Source organism: Amphibalanus amphitrite, unplaced genomic scaffold, assembly GCF_019059575.1.
Source record: "Amphibalanus amphitrite isolate SeventyFive unplaced genomic scaffold, NRLGWU_Aamphi_draft 000237F_arrow, whole genome shotgun sequence".
NCBI classification, from domain to species: Eukaryota; Metazoa; Arthropoda; class Thecostraca; order Balanomorpha; family Balanidae; genus Amphibalanus; species Amphibalanus amphitrite.
The window spans coordinates 299,935-317,521 of record NW_024881732.1 but is presented as its reverse complement, the minus strand read 5'-3'; the positions used below and the strand labels follow the sequence as shown (position 1 = coordinate 317,521).

At 43.6% G+C, this 17,587-nt stretch overlaps 1 protein-coding gene across 5 annotated transcripts in view; it reads right to left on the bottom strand.

Moving 5' to 3' along the window:
• The window catches only part of LOC122386008 (G protein-coupled receptor kinase 2-like), a 41,195-nt gene extending 24,399 nt beyond the window's left edge, over positions 1 to 16,796 (bottom strand). For 2 of the 5 annotated variants that reach the window (XM_043374788.1, XM_043374785.1), the window contains exons 1-3: positions 16,572 to 16,741; positions 14,991 to 15,047; positions 11,560 to 11,844 (exon numbers count right to left, since the gene is read on the bottom strand). In XM_043374788.1, coding sequence (XP_043230723.1) covers positions 11,560 to 11,611 — 52 coding nt within the window. In that variant the 5' untranslated portion in view covers positions 11,612 to 11,844; positions 14,991 to 15,047; positions 16,572 to 16,741. The other 3 variants (XM_043374787.1, XM_043374789.1, XM_043374786.1) reach the window with 3 other exon arrangements.
• Between the last annotated feature and the right edge of the window lie 791 nt (positions 16,797 to 17,587).

Here is a 17,587-nt window from a genome sequence, read left to right as displayed (position 1 = left end):
TATGTGGATAGAAGGCGGTAGGGACTATCACATATATACCGTTTTTTCGGAACTCAAAAACTTTTTGGATTTTTTATCTATTATCTTCAATGTTTTTTATTTTTAGTGGTCAAAACCAAAAAAAAAAATCAAAAATCCGAGATAGCAGTTTTGTAGCCCTGTTAATTCTACGCCTTTTATGTTGAAACATTTTCCTGTATCTCTAAAGCTGTAGGCCTGACAGCTCTTCCCGCGAAACCTTTTTTGAGTCGAAAATGGCAGACATGACGTCACTCCGACGTCATTAGCGACCAACCTATCATAGCCTTTGGAAAAATGTTTGGTCACAATGTGTAAAAGCTATTCACGGGTGGGTACTGAAAGTTTGGTGACGATCGGCGCAGCAATTCTGGAGATATATCGAAAAAACTAAGGGAGGAATCCCCCCACAACCTGGAAGGTTTCTGAGTGACGTTCTCAGATTTGACCTAAGGTAAACAATTAAAGGTAGTGTGCCACCTTTCAAAGATTTCCCATTTTATTTTTCCTAGGATAAGAAGCTTCTGTTTTTACCTAATATCGCAAAAAAAAATCAAAAATGGGCCTGGAATAGTGCCTTTTTCGCCTAAAAGTTTATCGGTTTTTCGATATGTATAACAACTGTAGTGGGCTGACCTGCAAACAGGCGTCGGCAATAATCGCGAATGCGGCGCACATGTGACAATAATAAGCAAAGGTCATTATAGAGTTACGACGTACGGGAATGAGTTATCAGCTGTCTAATCGTAGACAACACAATGTCGAACTTAAACTGTAAGCCTGTATTGGTATCGTTTCTTTAATTTGGCTGTCGAACATTAATTTATGGTTTGAAATATGATTTTATGTAAAATAATTGATATGAAACAGCCGTCTCTTAAATTATGACCCCATTTCACCACACGAAAGTGACAGAAATGACAATGATCAGCTGACGCATTTTTCTTGGCCGAAGTCAGAGCGCGCGGCCCGACGCACCACAAAGTATGAGCAGCGTATTTGGAAATTCCGACCTCGACGAGCATCAGAAGCCACCTAACAGGCGTGTTCGAAACCGCAGGAGATGATGATGAACGGGTTTATCGAAACTTGATTGGATGAGCCTATCAGTAATAGCGATTTTAGTGTGTGCATTTATTGTTCATAGTGGTGTGAAATATGGTTGGGGTACGACCGACAACCCGTCGGGGCGAATTTCGCACTGGGGTACTCAGAATTTGAAGAATTTAAGACGTCTCCATGAGTTTTGAAGGTATGGATGTGTTCTAAAAATTCGGTTCTCCTTATCCGGGTCATTAACTCCATATGGTCCAGGAAAGCTGGCACACTACCTTTAACCCGCGCCCAGATGGGGTCTGCCGAGCAACGCAGTCTGATGGGGGGGGGGGGGGCATTTTGGCCCCCCCCTAAGATCTCGAGAACCACGCAACCTAGCGACAAGCGGCAAACGGTGTTGGATAGCCCTTTCAGGAAACTACCTTGTGACCCCATTTTATTGACCTGGGTCAAACCGATGACGTCACAGGTCAGGTCAAAGATCGAATTTTCACCGTTTACAGGCATTTCAAGAAATGCGTTGTAAAATCGTGTAAAATGCATTTCATTGAAAATCATCGATGGGGAAATGTTCTTCAAACACATATTTTGCTATTTGAGGTCACTGATACCAGGTCAGGTCACAGAGGTCAGGTCACTGGGGGGTCACAATATGAAAGTGTCATGTGATACATGTTTCATGGTCCATTTTACATGACAAATGCGATTATGTGGGTCAGACAGACTTTAGGGCCAGCTTAGGTCACGTTTTGGTCAAGGTCAGGTCAAGGTCAGGTCAAGGTCAGGTCAAATCAGGTCAAATTTCAAATTTGATATTTTTGCATAAAATGGGTATCGATTCGATGCAGCTCGTCACGGGGAGTTCAATGGTGGTCTCCGTTTTGCGCTACGAGGTCTAGAATTGCTAAAAATTGAGCTAAAAAATTTGACGTCATCAATTTTTAACAGTTTTTTCGCTATAACTTGGCCAAAAAAGAGGTATCGATCTAAAATTTGGTATGTATATCGAAGAGCGCAGGGACTATCACATATATTCCGGTTTTGACGAAATTCGAAAAAAAAATTGGAATTTTTTTGAGAACTTTTTTAATTTTTGGGGGTCAAAATCCCAAAATTTCGAAAATTCGAGGTAGCAGTTTTGTAGCGCCGTCTTTTCTCTACTTTCAACGATAAGGGTATTTATTGACCCTCGCACTTATAGGGGGAGCGAATGGACCCCCTCCCCGTCCCCCCTCGGCTTTTCGTGAATAACTGGCGCAAAAAGCGGCTGATCGCGACGAAACCTTCAATACCCTTAGCTGATCAATTTAACAATTACCCTGAAAATCCCATGACCCTGACCCAAATGACCTCTGAACTGTGACGTGTTTCTCGAGATCATGTTCGACCGGAATCGCGGTTGGGCATATGTTGGCTTATATTATCCGCGCGTTTTCAGTCTTTTTGTGGTTGTTAATGTAAAATGTAAAATTGATACTTGACACCATGCACTATGGTAAGTTTCAAGGTCGCGTGAAGGTCAGGTCAACCGTCAAGGTCAATGACGTTTGATGACCTTGTTTTCTTTTTCCCAGCTTTACAAGTTTCTAGGGTATTTCTTAACCCTCGCCGGCACAGGGGGGGGGGTTGATGCACCCCCCTAAGGTTTTTCGCGAATAACTCGCGTAAAAAGCGGCCGATCGCGACAAAACTTTCAGTACCTTCGCATTGATCAATTTTACACCAACCCTGAAAATTTCATGACCCTGACCCAAATGACCTTAAACCTGTGACCTCTTTTCCGAGACCATGTTTGGCCGGAATCGCGATTCGGCGTATGTCGGCTCGCATTAGCCGCGCGTTTGCAAGCTTTTCGTGGTTTCAAACGTTCAAACATGTGATTTGATGTTGCTCCCATACATTAGGGTAGGTGTCAAGGTCACCTGAAGGTCAGGTCAGGTCATTGACCTTCGGTGACCTCGGGTGACCTCGGTTCACTTTTTCGAGTTTTACATGTTACTAGGCTAGTTTTTGGAGCTGAATTCGAATTTAGCAACCATTTGAACATTTACGAAGTAGTTTTGGTGCCTTCGTAACATGTTACGAAGCTGTCAGAGGCGGTTGACACGTATTACGAATACCCGTCACGACCCCTACCGGTTGACCTGACCTGACCTGACCCGACCTGGTCTAAATGCTTTAAGACATCATCTCTGATCAAAACTAACACGATATTCGTGATCAGCACCCCTGAAAACCACATAGCAGCCACACTTTACGACTTTCTAACAGGTCCCGATTTTCCCGGTCTTCGGGTCATTGACCTGACCTGGAAGGTCACCCGATGACCTAGGACCTTAAAATTGGGTATCATCGGCTTCCTCTCGTGACGGGCAACACGCTCGTTTTTTCCGCGAAGCTCTAGCTCGTTGTGCCGTCGAAGGACGCAAAATGGCCTGTGCCGGCGAGGGTTAAAGGGACCCTCCCACCTTCAAAAAAGTTAATGAATTGGCATGAAAGTGATGTCGCTCGGTTCAGAAAGAGCAAAAACGAATATCTACCAAATTTCATCGAAAAATATTCACCGGTTTTCAAGATATTAGACTTTTACTTTTGTTTACTATTTGGCATCTCCGCTGTTCCTAGCGACTTTATTTGAAAGTGCGGCATTTGTTGCGCGCAAAGCAGCATATACCACCGCGTGCTACAAAACGTTTTAGTCAAACATTTAACGGACGTTCGAAAGCCTGATGACGTCATCAGATTCCCGTAATGGTTAAGAGATAGGGACCACGCTGGTCCCACCCTGCAAGTAAAGGGAAGAAATTTCTTGAACACCATAAAGCTGCGGGGGTTGCGACCAGGATAAATGGTGGTTTCTGAGCCTGGCCGCAAACTTGGCTATCTCAACTCAAAACTAATGTTAAGGTGGGAGGGTCCCTTTAAAGGGACCCTCCCACCTTCAAAAAAGTTAATGAATTGGCATGAAAGTGATGTCGCTCGGTTCAGAAAGAGCAAAAACGAATATCTACCAAATTTCATCGAAAAATATTCACCGGTTTTCAAGATATTAGACTTTTACTTTTGTTTACTTTTTGGGATCTCCGCTGTTCCTAGCGACTTTATTTGAAAGTGCGGCATTTGTTGCGCGCAAAGCAGCGTATACCACCGCGTGCTACAAAACGTTTTAGTCAAACATTTAACGGACGTGCGAAAGCTTGATGACGTCATCAGATTCCCGTAATGGTTAAGAGATAGGGACCACGCTGGTCCCACCCTGCAAGTAAAGGGAAGAAATTTCTTGAACACCATAAAGCTGCGGGGGTTGCGACCAGGATAAATGGTGGTTTCTGAGCCTGGCCGCAAACTTGGCTATCTCAACTCAAAACTAATGTTAAGGTGGGAGGGTCCCTTTAAAGTCATCTCGACTTTAGCACCATTGGAGAAGTAGTTTCAGTGCCTACGTAACATGTTGAAACTGTCAGTGTTGGTAAACACTTACTATGGATAGCCGGCAGGACGCCTACTGGTTGACCTGACCTGACCCGACCTAGTCTTAACCCGGCGGCCGCTGGGCCTCCGCGCCACCCGCCGGCCGCTGGGGGGGGGGGGGGCATATAGTTGCCCCCCTTTACTTCTGCGACGATATCGTCGCAACGCGAAGAGATAGAGAAGCGAAACTTTGCACACATCTTCCTGAATACCTAGCCGAGGTTGTGTCCAAATTTGGTGTCGATCCCATTTGAAATGACGTCACAGTGACGTCACAAGTGAAATTATAGATTTGCGACTCTCATATTCCTCACGATACATCATATATATGGGACCGAATATAAAGGGTCAATTATTGGTCAGAAACTAGATGGAAGTGTAGTTAGATGTTTAAGGATTTATTGACAGCGGGTGCTGTCTAGTTCATTTACAGTTGAGTTTCATGCTCAGCGTCATCAGAAACGGGCCATATCGGAAAACGACAAAACTTTATGACGTCACTGTGACGTCATCTTAAGTGCTACAACCACCAAACTTTCCTCAAACATTGCATAGGTATTCATTTGAAGCTATGCCAAGTTTTACGTTCGTAGCTCATCAGGTTTCGGAGATATTTCACAAAACGTAAAGGGGGGGGGCAACTTTATGCCCCCCAGCGGCTCGTGGGTTAACCCGCGCCCCAGTGGCGGTCTCAGCCAACTTCGCCCTAGTGAGGGGGGGCATATGTTACCACCCACCTCTAACTCAAAAACTAAGAGGGCTAGAAAGACGCGGTAAAAAGCAGTCGATAGCTCTCAATGCGTACGTTTGAAAGTATTTAAGTCATTTTTCACCTTAGAGCAATATTGGGGTCACCAGAGGTCATCAAAGGTCAAAATTTGCCAATTGTCATTATATTTTTCAGAAAACATGCCGCTATCTCAGGAACTATGGTAGCTAGAATAACGCAGGGAAGAGCAATCGATAGCTTTTGAACTCTTCTTTTGAAAAGGTCATTATCAATATTGACCTCAGGTCAACGGTTTGGCCTCCAGAGGGCAAAAAGTCCAAAAATAGCTGTTTTTACGAAAAGTGTTTTTCGACAATAGCTTTCGACTAAAAAAAGCCACGACATTTCTATTGCCAGAATCGTGTTCCTCTCGCCGAGACGCGTCGAATGAATTATAATTTGACCTTGAAAGGTCAAGTTAAAAATTTGACCTCAGGTCAAGGTCATGACCTTACCGGAAAAGGTCATGTTGCATATCAGTCGATGCGTCTCAACAAGGCAAACACAATGAGACCATCCCCAGCGTTCTATCTCTTTCCAATCGCGAGTTATTGGCAAAAAAACTGTTTGTAGCCTCAAGTGACCTCGGATGACCTGTCTAGAGGCTATCAGCAAAAATGACACCTTGGTCATCACGAGTGGACTAAATCATAAGGATTCTGAAATATTTGGACTGTTCCGATGCGTACACACGGATCTAGAGGCATTTTCATTTTTCTCCATTGACTTGTAATGGAAAGGTTTCGCCACTGACCTGACCTTAGGTCACGGATATAAAAAATCCGAGATATACAAATTGTAGGCGCCCATAACAGCATGCAACCCACCAAGTTTGAAACCTTTCTGACAAACACTGCAGGCTGGACATGATTGCAAACTTTTTTTTAGGCTTGGTCAGTTAACTTGACCTGGTGACCTGACCTGACATGACCTGGGGTCAAAAATTTCACACATTGTCCAAAATTGATGTACCAAAAGCTACCCCAAGCGGCGCGGCGCTACGCGCCGCAGTTTTTTATTCACACGCAAAAAACGCGACAGGGTGGTAACATATGCCCCCCCCCCCACTGGGGCGAAGGTTAATCCATGAAGACATTATCTTTGACCAAAACTAGCATGACATTAGTGATCAGCACCCCGAAAACCCCGTAACAACTAACAACATCACTTTACGAAGTTCTAGCAGGTCCCGATTTTCCCGACTTTTGGGTCATTGACCTAACCTGCAAGGTCAAACAATGACCAAGGTCCAAGGACTTAAAAAATTTGGTAGCATCGGCTTCCTATCGTCATGGGCAGCACGCTCGTCTTTTCTGCGAAGTGTACCTCTATCAGGGGTCAAACGGCAGGGAAGGGTTATGAGGTAGGTATGGAGAGCTGATCGGAGGTATGGAGTCCAGAATCTCGACACCGCTACCACGACTCTGAGGCCCGGATTAGTGATAAGTACAGGGGATAACATTAAGGGGTTCAGAGTCAAAGTGGCCCAGAGTCGTCGCAAATGAAGGGGAGTTGAAGTCGGAGTCGATAAAGCGTCCTCACTAGGATTGCCGTTTCTCGAACACTGATCAGAATCTTAGGCATCACTTGTCCATGCGGTTGCGAATTAGCGTGTACTTCACCGCGGACTTCTAGGAAAGAATTTTAAATGCATCTGTTCTAAATAGAAACCAGCTTCCGGCATTACATAACTATAAGGCAGCCAGTCCTGAAGTTCTATTACAAATAGCTCTCTCAAAATTAAGCGTTTTCCCCATAATTAAAGGGAGATAATGAGCTTTCTTTTTTCTTTAATAAAAATTACTCGACATCTATACTATTTCTACTGTAGTTTCTATAAAATATGAAAATTTCCTAGCACATTTTCGTATGTGAAAAAGGTTTTTATTTTTGCAAAAAAGAAGCAGTACTTGCAGTACTTGTAACACCCACCGAAATGCGTTGTCCTTCTTGTCCTTCTCTATAAAAAAGTCGCAGTATATGGCGCTTTTGTTTCAAACAGCGACGCTTGGGTTTTTGTTTATGTTATCGCCTTGTCGTTGCTTGGTTGTAAGGATTCTAATTTGAATTAGAGTTAATTCGGTTTAGAATTAATTAGATTCGTACATAGTGCCTACTCTTCTTTGTTTCCAAGTATTATTTTGCGCCACAAATGAACGGCATGCGCCAGAAACGCAGCCAAATCTTGCGATTGCGACTACGAAATTCATTATTTTGGCCTCAGAGCCTGAAGCGAAAAATACAAGCATATTTATTTCAAAAAGACTTCAGGTTTGTCGAACGGTGTTATGAGAATTTTGATAACAGAACTGCATAAGTTTTTCAGTGATGCCGCAAAAGTGTTGTATCTAGGCTTCTTTTATTGTGCAGTCGGCGGGACCGATTCAAAATTGAGTCGTTGCTACTAAAATAGCAGCATATGGCCTCAGATGATGAACAGGAAAAATAGTTGCGTAAATTTAGACATAAACCACCCCCAAACCATGAATATCTTTTGAAGGCACTATAGACGACCATTAACTAACTAGATGTGATGAAGATCAAATGTAAGGAATACGCTCATTTTACAAAATTACATGCAAGTACCAAAAAGTGATGTAAGTACTTATTCAACGGTCATTTTCAGCGCTCCCCGCTAACGTGACTTCAAGTTGAGATATTTGCGGCAAGGTACCGCATTGAGCAAAATGGTTTTAATTTACATTATAACTTGTTGTGTTTTGTCAGAAAATGATCCTAACTCAGATTTTGTGGAAAAAGGTCATTATCTCCCTTTAAGCGCTCATAGACCTGCAGCCCAAGCTTGAACAGCAAAGTTCCTTCGCTAGACGCTAAAGTGTCCTCAGATTTAACCAAGGTCCAAGGTATTACCTATAATCGAGCAGCAGCGGCGGAACACCTTCAATTAAGGGGAGGGGGGGGGGCACTGCCGACTTTTGGTCCCATTCTTTCCATGCAACGCCCAAAGGACTAATGTTAAAATGCCAACATCAAAGGGGGGCACGGTGCCCCAGTGCTTTCCCCGTTCCGCCGCCTATGTAATCGAGCTATCCTTAGATCGGTCAAGAGTTTGGCCTCCAGAGGGCAAAATAAACGTGAAAACTGCCGTTTTCGTGCTTTGTAACAGCTTGGTCAGCTTGAAATTTGAAAATTTGAAGCATGGTCAGGGTTATATGTCATGACGTGACCGGTAAAAACATCATATTGCACATTAGTCAATCCGTTTCGTTGACGTTAACACATCCAAGGTGTACTCATCGCTCTGGTACGTCTCTATCAGAAGTTGTTGCTGAAAACCGCTGGTACCTATAGGTAAAACTTGCCTGCCTCGATTTATCTTTCAGTAGTTACCTACCTGTTAAATGCTGTTTGAGAGTGTTTAGTTTGACTATTGTCCAAAAGAGACGAAATTCAATTTTGTTCTTTTGACTTGATCCTCATCCGTATTGGCCTTTTTACGGCGTCTAACGTGTAGCGGGGGAGGGGCGTAAGGCCCCCTCCCGGTCAGCCCCTGATCAACACAGAACTTCGAGGAAAAACAAGCGTGTTGCCCGTGACGATAGGAAGCCGATGATATCCAATTTTAGGGTTCTAGTTCGTTCGTTGATTTTCCAGGTCAGGCTAATGACTGGAACGTCGGAACTGGGGAAAATCGGGACCGGCTAGAACTTCGTTAACTGAAGTTGCCAAGAGGTTTCCGGGGTTCTGATCATGAATTTCATATTAATTTTGATCAAAAATAACGTATTCATGCATTCAGGGTAGTTCGGGTCAGACCAGGTCAAGTCAACCAGTACGCGTCCTGCTGGCTATCTAAAGTAACCTTTCAACCACCACTGACAGCTTCGTAACATGATACGTACTACGTAGGCACCAAAACTACTTCTTAAATGTTCAAATGGGTGTAAAGTCGAAATCAGCAACAAAAACTACATGAAAAACATGTAAAACTCCAAAAAGTGAACAGAGGTCATCTAAGGTAAATCACATTGACGGTTGATCTGACCTTCACATGACCTTAACACCCACCATACTACATGGGAGAATAATCATTTTACATGCTAGAATAATTACGAACACAAAAAGACTGGAAACGCTGGGATAATGTGCGCTGACATACGCCCAATCGCGATTCCGACGTGCAATGGTTTTGAGAAACAGGTCACATGCCAAAGGTCATTTGGGTCGGGATTATGAAATATTAAGGGTAGGTGTAGGTACAATAACTCAAGAATACTGAAAGTGTCGTCGCAATCGGCCGCTTTTTGCGCGGGTTATTCGCGAAAAAGTGAGGGGGACCGACCGTCCGACCCCTCATTAGTGCCCCTCATTGAGAGGCCGCAAAATTGACTTGGCCGTAGGTCATTGTTATTAAAATTCTAAGGTGTAGGTTTCATATATACTGTCACTCGCATATAGCACTGAAAGTTTAAAAGCGATCGTTCACTAGGTTTAGGTATGACGATCATCGGGAGCATTCTGAGGTTGGGCCACTTAACGTGATCTGGTGACCTGAGGCTTTAAATACCTACCTGGGCCTGACATTTTTGCAGCTCGCACAGGAAAGATGAATGATAACTTGTGCCACAATGGTGGCATGTTTTAGATATTCGCGGAAAAAACGCAAAACGAAGTGTTCAAATACCTCCAGCAGGGTGCACACTGAGGTCACTTTAGGCCAGCATTGAACTCGACTGAAAAACAGCATTCAAAGCGAGTTGGTAATTTCCTTCAGTGCTAATATTCCTATTTCCTCTCTCGCTTATCGATCGTGTCTAAAAAATTACATGAATTTTTGGGTATCTAAGTCAGAACACTGGGCATGATACATATGTATGCTAAGGACAGTGCAATGCTTTGGCCCAAAAACATCATTGGATGCCATATTATGGGACCAGGGCATTCTCAATTCTGCATTCAGTAGGCTTGTTTGTGGGTTTTATTAAACTTTATATCAGTTTGTCATCAATCTTCCACTTTCTTGGACTGATACTGGAAATAGTTGCCCTGCAAACATCACACCTAATCTTGGAACTAGCTTTCAGACAAGGTTATTGATAGAATGGACCTCTGGAATAAGAGAAGAGAAATTTACTTAAATATCTGGGCTGCACAATGAACATTGTATTACAACCACTGTGAAAGAATAGCACTTGAGAACCCATTGACCTGCTTCAATAAAAAAGGGCCATCAACAAATACAAGTCAAATTTATACACATATTGAAAGAAGGTGAATATATCGTATTTTGGCTGCTGACTGGCACAAAATCATTGCATCAAATTGCCAGACTTATCCCATTTGACCACTGCATCATGATATTTGCATACAAAAGCAAAAAAGGTGTTTTCCATGGTTGAAACACTTTGCATACTTGATTCAAGACATTTTACATCAAACACAACATTAGAGCATTCCATTCTTTGAACAGCAAATGACAACCCTTTAGGCTTGTCACAGCCTAAACTATTGGCTCACATTAAACTACTGATCCTTAATGTAAGATAGATAGGTACCATCTTTGAGTAGGTGGGTATCAATTTGAATGTAAACCACACTGGTGTACATGAGTCTGATATTATAGATAGATGTGGGATCAGTTGCTACCAATATTGATCTTCAACTGGTAGATACAGCTCTTCAAAGTTATCATGGGTCCACTGGTGTCATAGATCTAGTCATGACAGTCAATAAATGCAGTGAGATCATGGATCCTAGCATTATCCAGTGATGTCTGAGGAAACTTTTCTTGCAGTTTGGAAGAGCTCTGTTAGATAGATCTGAAGTGATTACAGCTCACAATGCACTTTTTTTATCCACATAGATCAAGAACACAGACCATTGCCCTTGGCCTATCACAAGGTCTATTGATATCATGTGCATAACATATTTTTCAAGTAGCCTCCAATGGGATCATAGCCCTGGCTCATTTTGTTGTGAGATCTCCTGCATGGGCTAAGCCACCAAGGGCAGGGGTCCTTGGGGTTCAGATCCCTAAGTAATTTTGTTGCTGCAGTGCAACCCAATGTATAAAGTGACACATCTTGCGTTTTGAGGTTGGACCCCCTCCTCTCCTTCCTGAAAATGTTGTGGAGCCCTGATCCCCTGGAATCAAGATCAGATCAGTAACCATCCAACAGATCTATGCACGTGTCCAAGCCCAATACCCAGTTTATAATCATATTTGACTGAAACATAAACTTTGCAATTACATAATTATTTCTGAACCACCCTGCCAGACTCACCTTCTCGGGCCTTCAGATAGACCGTGTTGGCCACGATGTTCTCCAGCTCCATCAAGTCCAGTTTGAAGCCTTGATGATTGATCAGTTTTCAAAAATCCATCCAATCCTCCCACAGAAGAGTTCAATTAAATAAACTGTGGCTTGCCAAGGTAGCAACCCACAAGTGTCATCTTATCCTCACCATTCCTTACTCTGTCTCGTTCTTCATCGCACACTGCTAAACTTGCAACAGGGCCATAAATTAGGTTGCAACAATGACTATAAAGGGCCCTACAGCAACACTATGTGCATTAGGGTGTATCGTCGAATTTTGATTTTTTTTAATCGTCTTCACTACTAAATTTTATTGGTCCCTGGCATGTTTGAAGCCGTAGGATACCAATCAAAAAAATCTGGGACGAAAACCTAGCCTGCTGCGAGCGGTTGAACGGAGGCCTGTCGGGACGGCGCCAGGCGTTGAAGTCTCCCCGTTAGTTACGCGCACACTAGCACCACGCGGCGGCTGGCGCCGTGCCGCCGCGTTCCCGGTCAGCCGTGTTTTAGCGTTCACTGACGGGTCGAAGTGATTATTCTAAGCTTTCCTAAGAAGCTTTCTGCCCCGCAGCTCATTATTGAGCAAGAATATCGCACAAACTGCATAGAACATTGACATGCAGGTTGTCGGCACATATGGAGAAGGGGATGTTTTAATGCCTCCTTTAATAGGAAGAGATTGTGGAAGAACAACACATTTCTCTTGGAAATTACTCATCCTCCTTCTTCCTACGTGCCTGCTTTAGTAATCGAAGTACCCCTATTGACTCTACGTTCTTGATTCGGCTGTCGATTTTATGCATGGAATTCCGCTATATTATATTTTCTCGCTCAATGTCTCCTGAGCTATATTGAGGCGTCACGGGACAGCAATGCTCAGCACACAACCGCAGAAAAAAGTCAATGTGGCCATGCGTTTTGTATGCCAAAATGTGTGAGCCTTGGTGTGTACCAGCAGCCGTTGTCACCATTGTAATTTTCACGACTTTATCTTTATAAGGATGCAATTTCCCACTTCCTAGTTCCCAGACTGGGTTTGGAGATATTATAGTTTTACAGAAACATTTGGGAATGTCTGTAATGTAAGTTAAAGCGAATACCGAAAGGAATCCACATATTTTCGATTTCCTGTTTGCTGTATTGCTTATTAAATGCCAGACATCATGATGGCATGGCTGCGATTGATGGTATGCCGGATGGCCAGGGTACGAACTCACGGTAAGTCAGCTTGGCCGGCAGGCATCAACAGGCACAATAGTCTTACACTGATATCGTCACCCTCAGTTATTCGTCACCATTCAGCAACAAGCCCAGAGCTTCGGGCTTTGAACCGTAAGGTGCAGGTGTAGGAGCATCTGGAGCAAGACATTGCGCCGATTCGAAGGGCTGGAAGGGCAGCATCGCGGGGGCTGGAATGCGCCTGAGCGGCTGAGACCATCCCATTGGGACGGGGGTGTTCTGGGTGCACTCAGCCGCTCATGCTGGGAAATGCATCCAATGGAGCTCTCCATTCGAATGATTAGGGTGACCTTTAGTCTAGAACAAGGAAGGATGACTGTTGGCTGGTCCCGAGGATAGATACAAAGGACAGGTAATGACATCATATAATGAATCGAAGACGGCCCCGGTCCGATCCTCTGATAGAGGTTCATCAACACGTATCTCGTTGTGGACCATTTCGTTTTCCTCCACCGTAGTTTTTGCACCGACCTGAACCGGTTGGAAGGTAACGATGTTCAGAAACCATTAAGATCGTAATTGTATATTCGTTGTATATTCGTTCACTGAGCAGGTAGGACAGGTTCAACACAGTGAAAACCTCATCCTATCATCCAATAATTATAAAGTAGTCTTCATGGAATGGAAAGGCTAACCTAACTCAACGAATATACAATTACGACCTTAATGGTTTCTGAACATCGTAATATTCCAACCCGTTGAGGTCGGTGCAAAAACCACGGTGGAGGAAAACGAAATGGTCCACAACGAGATACGTGTTGATGAGCCTCTATCAGAGGATCGGGCCGGGGCCGTCTTCGATTCATTATATGATGTCATTACCTGTCCTTTCTATCCTCGGGACCAGCCAACCATCATCCTTCTTTGTTCTAGACTAAAGGTCAGCCTAATCATTCGAAACGGGTGGGGATGGGGTAGAGCTCCATTGGATGCATTTCCCAGCATGAGCGGCTGAGTGCACCCAGAACACCCCCGTCCCAATGGGATGGTCTCAGCCGCTCAGGCGCATTCCAGCCCCCGCGATGCTGCCCTTCCAGCCCTTCGAATCGGCGCAATGTCTTGCTGCTACACCTGTGCCTTACGGTTCAAAGCCCGAAGCTCTGGGCTTGCTGAATGGTGACGAATAACTGAGGGTGACGATATCAGTGTAAGACTATTGTGCCTGTTGATGCCTGCCGGCCAAGCTGACTTACCGTGAGTTCGTACCCTGGCCATCCGGCATACCATCAATCGCAACCATGCCATCATGACGTCTGACATTTACTAAGCAATACAGCAAACAGGAAATTCGAAAATATGTGGATTCCTTTCGGTATTAGCTTTTAACTTACATTACAGACATTCCTAAATGTTTCTGTAAAACTATATCTCCAAACCCAGTCTGGGAACTGGGAAGTGGGCAATTGCATCCTTATAAAGATAAAGTCGTGAAAATTACAATGGTGACAACGGCTGCTGGTACACGCCAAGGCTCACACATTTTGGCATACAAAACGCATGACCACATTGACTTTTTCTCTGCAGTTGTGTGCTGAGCATTGCTGTCCCGTGACGCCTCAATATAGCTCAGGAGACATTGAGCGAGAAAATATAATATAGCGGAATTCCATGCATAAAATCGACAGCCGAATCAAGAACGTAGAGTCAATAGGGGTACTTCGATTACTAAAGCAGGCACGTAGGAAGAAGGAGGATGAGTAATTTCCAAGAGAAATGTGTTGTTCTTCCACAATCTCTTCCTATTAGAGGAGGCATTAACCAAAACATCCCCTTCTCCATATGTGCCGACAACCTGCATGTCAATGTTCTATGCAGTTTGTGCGATATTCTTGCTCAATAATGAGCTGCGGGGCAGAAAGCTTCTTAGGAAAGCTTAGAATAATCACCTCGACCCGTCAGTGAACGCTAAAACACGGCTGACCGGGAACGCGACGGCACGGCGCCAGCCGCCGCGTGGTGCTAGTGTGCGCGTAACTAACGGGGAGACTTCAACGCCTGGCGCCGTCCCGACAGGCCTCCGTTCAACCGCTCGCAGCAGGCTAGGTTTTCGTCCCAGATTTTTTTGATTGGTATCCTACGGCTTCAAACATGCCAGGGACCAATAAAATTTAGTAGTGAAGATGATTAAAAAAAATCAAAATTCGACGATACACCCTAATGTGCATCACCATAGCAGCTTGCAAAGCTTCTTAGGTAAAAGTTACTGCCTGAATCACCACAGTAGGTGGAACTATGGTCATGAGTACCCAAATATAGGAACGTTCCCATTTTTGGGAACGGAGTTCCCAAATATGGGAACGGGCGTTCCCATTTATGGGAACGGAAGGTAATTTTTCGGCCGTTCGCCCACTAAAACTCATTAGTGCATCACGTCTCAAAAAAGTGCACGCTAATTTAAGTATCTACTAAGTCTCTATAAAATTATCTTTAATCTGACCGTTGCACAAGGAAATTGACCGTCGAATGATATTTTTAATGATTTTTTGAAATGACGGAATGGTGAAAACATGGGTTATACTACATTTAACTTGCAATTTTAAGGAAAATGAAGCGTTTTTTACATTTTGAGGTCAAGTATAATAATTTTCGCCTGGTTATGAAGTTTCATACTAGCGACACCAGATGCTGACATATGCAAGCGAACACGCGGACAGTCCGGGGGTAATATTGGTGACATTTGGTGTCGGGGCGCACGACCGCATGGAACGTCAGTGATTTTACCGAACTACTGTTGTAAACTCAGTTTCAGTGGTTTAAAATTATTCAGCTGTATTTTATCATCCCAGAAAGATATATTTTTTTTGGATGCTAGCTGTTTAGAGTTGTTTTATAAGGAGCGTCATGAGCGTGGTTTTTGTCTTCCGTGTTTCTAAGCGTGATCGTTTTGGGGGAATTTCTCTTATATAGGTCGCTCTGTGTGGCTTATTTATAGTTTTTATGCTGATTTCGATCATTCCTCGTGCCCATCCTACCAGGCCTTTTGCCACTTACACTCATCAAGAAAGGAAAAAACTAGATTTTCATTGGGACTAGGTGTTTTGAGGGTGTAACATATTCAGCGTTCCCATTTTTGGATACTTCCTTGTGCTCGTCAACTATCGGTGATAAACAGACAGATGCTTGACATGTCTCCACCCTCGGCGCGGACGGTGGATATAGGTATGGAAGACCTTGTTGAACATCGCTGAGCGTTGTGAATTACGTATCCTGCAGAGGGGGGCGTGCCCGCTGCGAGATCGACGGGAATAAAAGCGCAGAAGACCGGGCGAAACATGCGACGGTCTTGCCGGAAAGGTCATCTGATGATTGTTGCGTTAACAATAATTTGCGGCGTTGGACGTGATGCTTGTTAATGAAAAGAGCCCCTGAAAGGCGTCGGTGAAATCGTTCCCAATTTTGGGTACGCCGTTCCCATAATAAGGAACGCTTGCAGCGCCAGTGTACGAGAGCGTTCCCAAATTTGGGCTCGCGGCCCGGATGATGGACTGCTTTAGAAATAGGGGAACGATTTGAAACTACGATGGGCCTTACAATATCAAACTCTTTCCCAACAATATTGAGACAAATATCAGGCGGTTCACGATCGTTTTATATTTTTTGGACGTCATTTAACGGTTCTTTTTCTTGTTTTAAATAATGCCTACATGGCGTTCCCATATTTGGGTTTATCGTTCCCAAACATGGGAACGAAAATGCGTTCCCGAAAATGGGTACGCTTGACCATAGTTCCGCCTACTGACCACCCTCACCCAACACTTCATTCCCATTCAATAAGCTCGCTGAATCTACTTTTCTGACAGTAGAATCTTCCAAACTCCACATGCTCCGGGTAACTCGCAGTCTAATCACCATGCAAACACATCAGACGGGAGCTGGTACGCCTCGCAATACCCAATAATATGTAATTTTCAGTAACCCAACCCACCCCTAAGGTGTGCACTCCTCTCCTGTGATTAGCGATGGTCAAGGTTGTTCAATAAAACAACGACTAAAATAAGCTCAAACCACTCTTTATTTGACGTCATATTTTGTAATTAAGGCAAAACTTCAGATTTAGGTATTTTGAAAAACAAATTTATAAATATTTATATTAAAATTTTTATATACTTTATTATTGCAATTAGTAATAAAGATTTTAAAAAGCAATTTCTTTACCGCTTACAATAAGCATCATATTTCAGACACTTTTTTTTTACAAATTTCCTTCAACGCTTTTTCCAACCATCCGTGTAGTAAGAATCATATTCGGATTTCTATTTATTGTTGAATTGAATTTAGGATCACTTCCTTTTACCAAAAGTGCATTCAAGCAAAATCCAACAATAAAAAGTCACTGATGTCTGTTTTAATTTTCGAATTAACTACCCCTTTTTCACCAAGACTCAACACTGTTGTCTGTTCATGATGTTGACTGTAAACTATTTTTCCTCATAAGCTACCTACTCATATTGTTTTACCCATTATGTCCCAATTTATTTATAAGGCCATACACGATTGCGGTGTGAAGTATGCTGCTAATGGGTATCTGGCTGTCTTTGGAGAGAGTAACTTACGCATCTCGTTCATCTCTCAGTCCCGTCCTATTTGGAGCTTAAAGAGTTTCTTGCAAAGTGACCAGGGCATATTTTAACAAATTTTTACTGCGTCCCAAAGTTGAGCAGAGGGCACGTGCTACGACTAAGGGCACAGGGCAAGGAACAGAGTAGGGCACTGAGGAGGGCAGAAAGTAGGGCACGGCAGGTTGCAGGGCATGGCA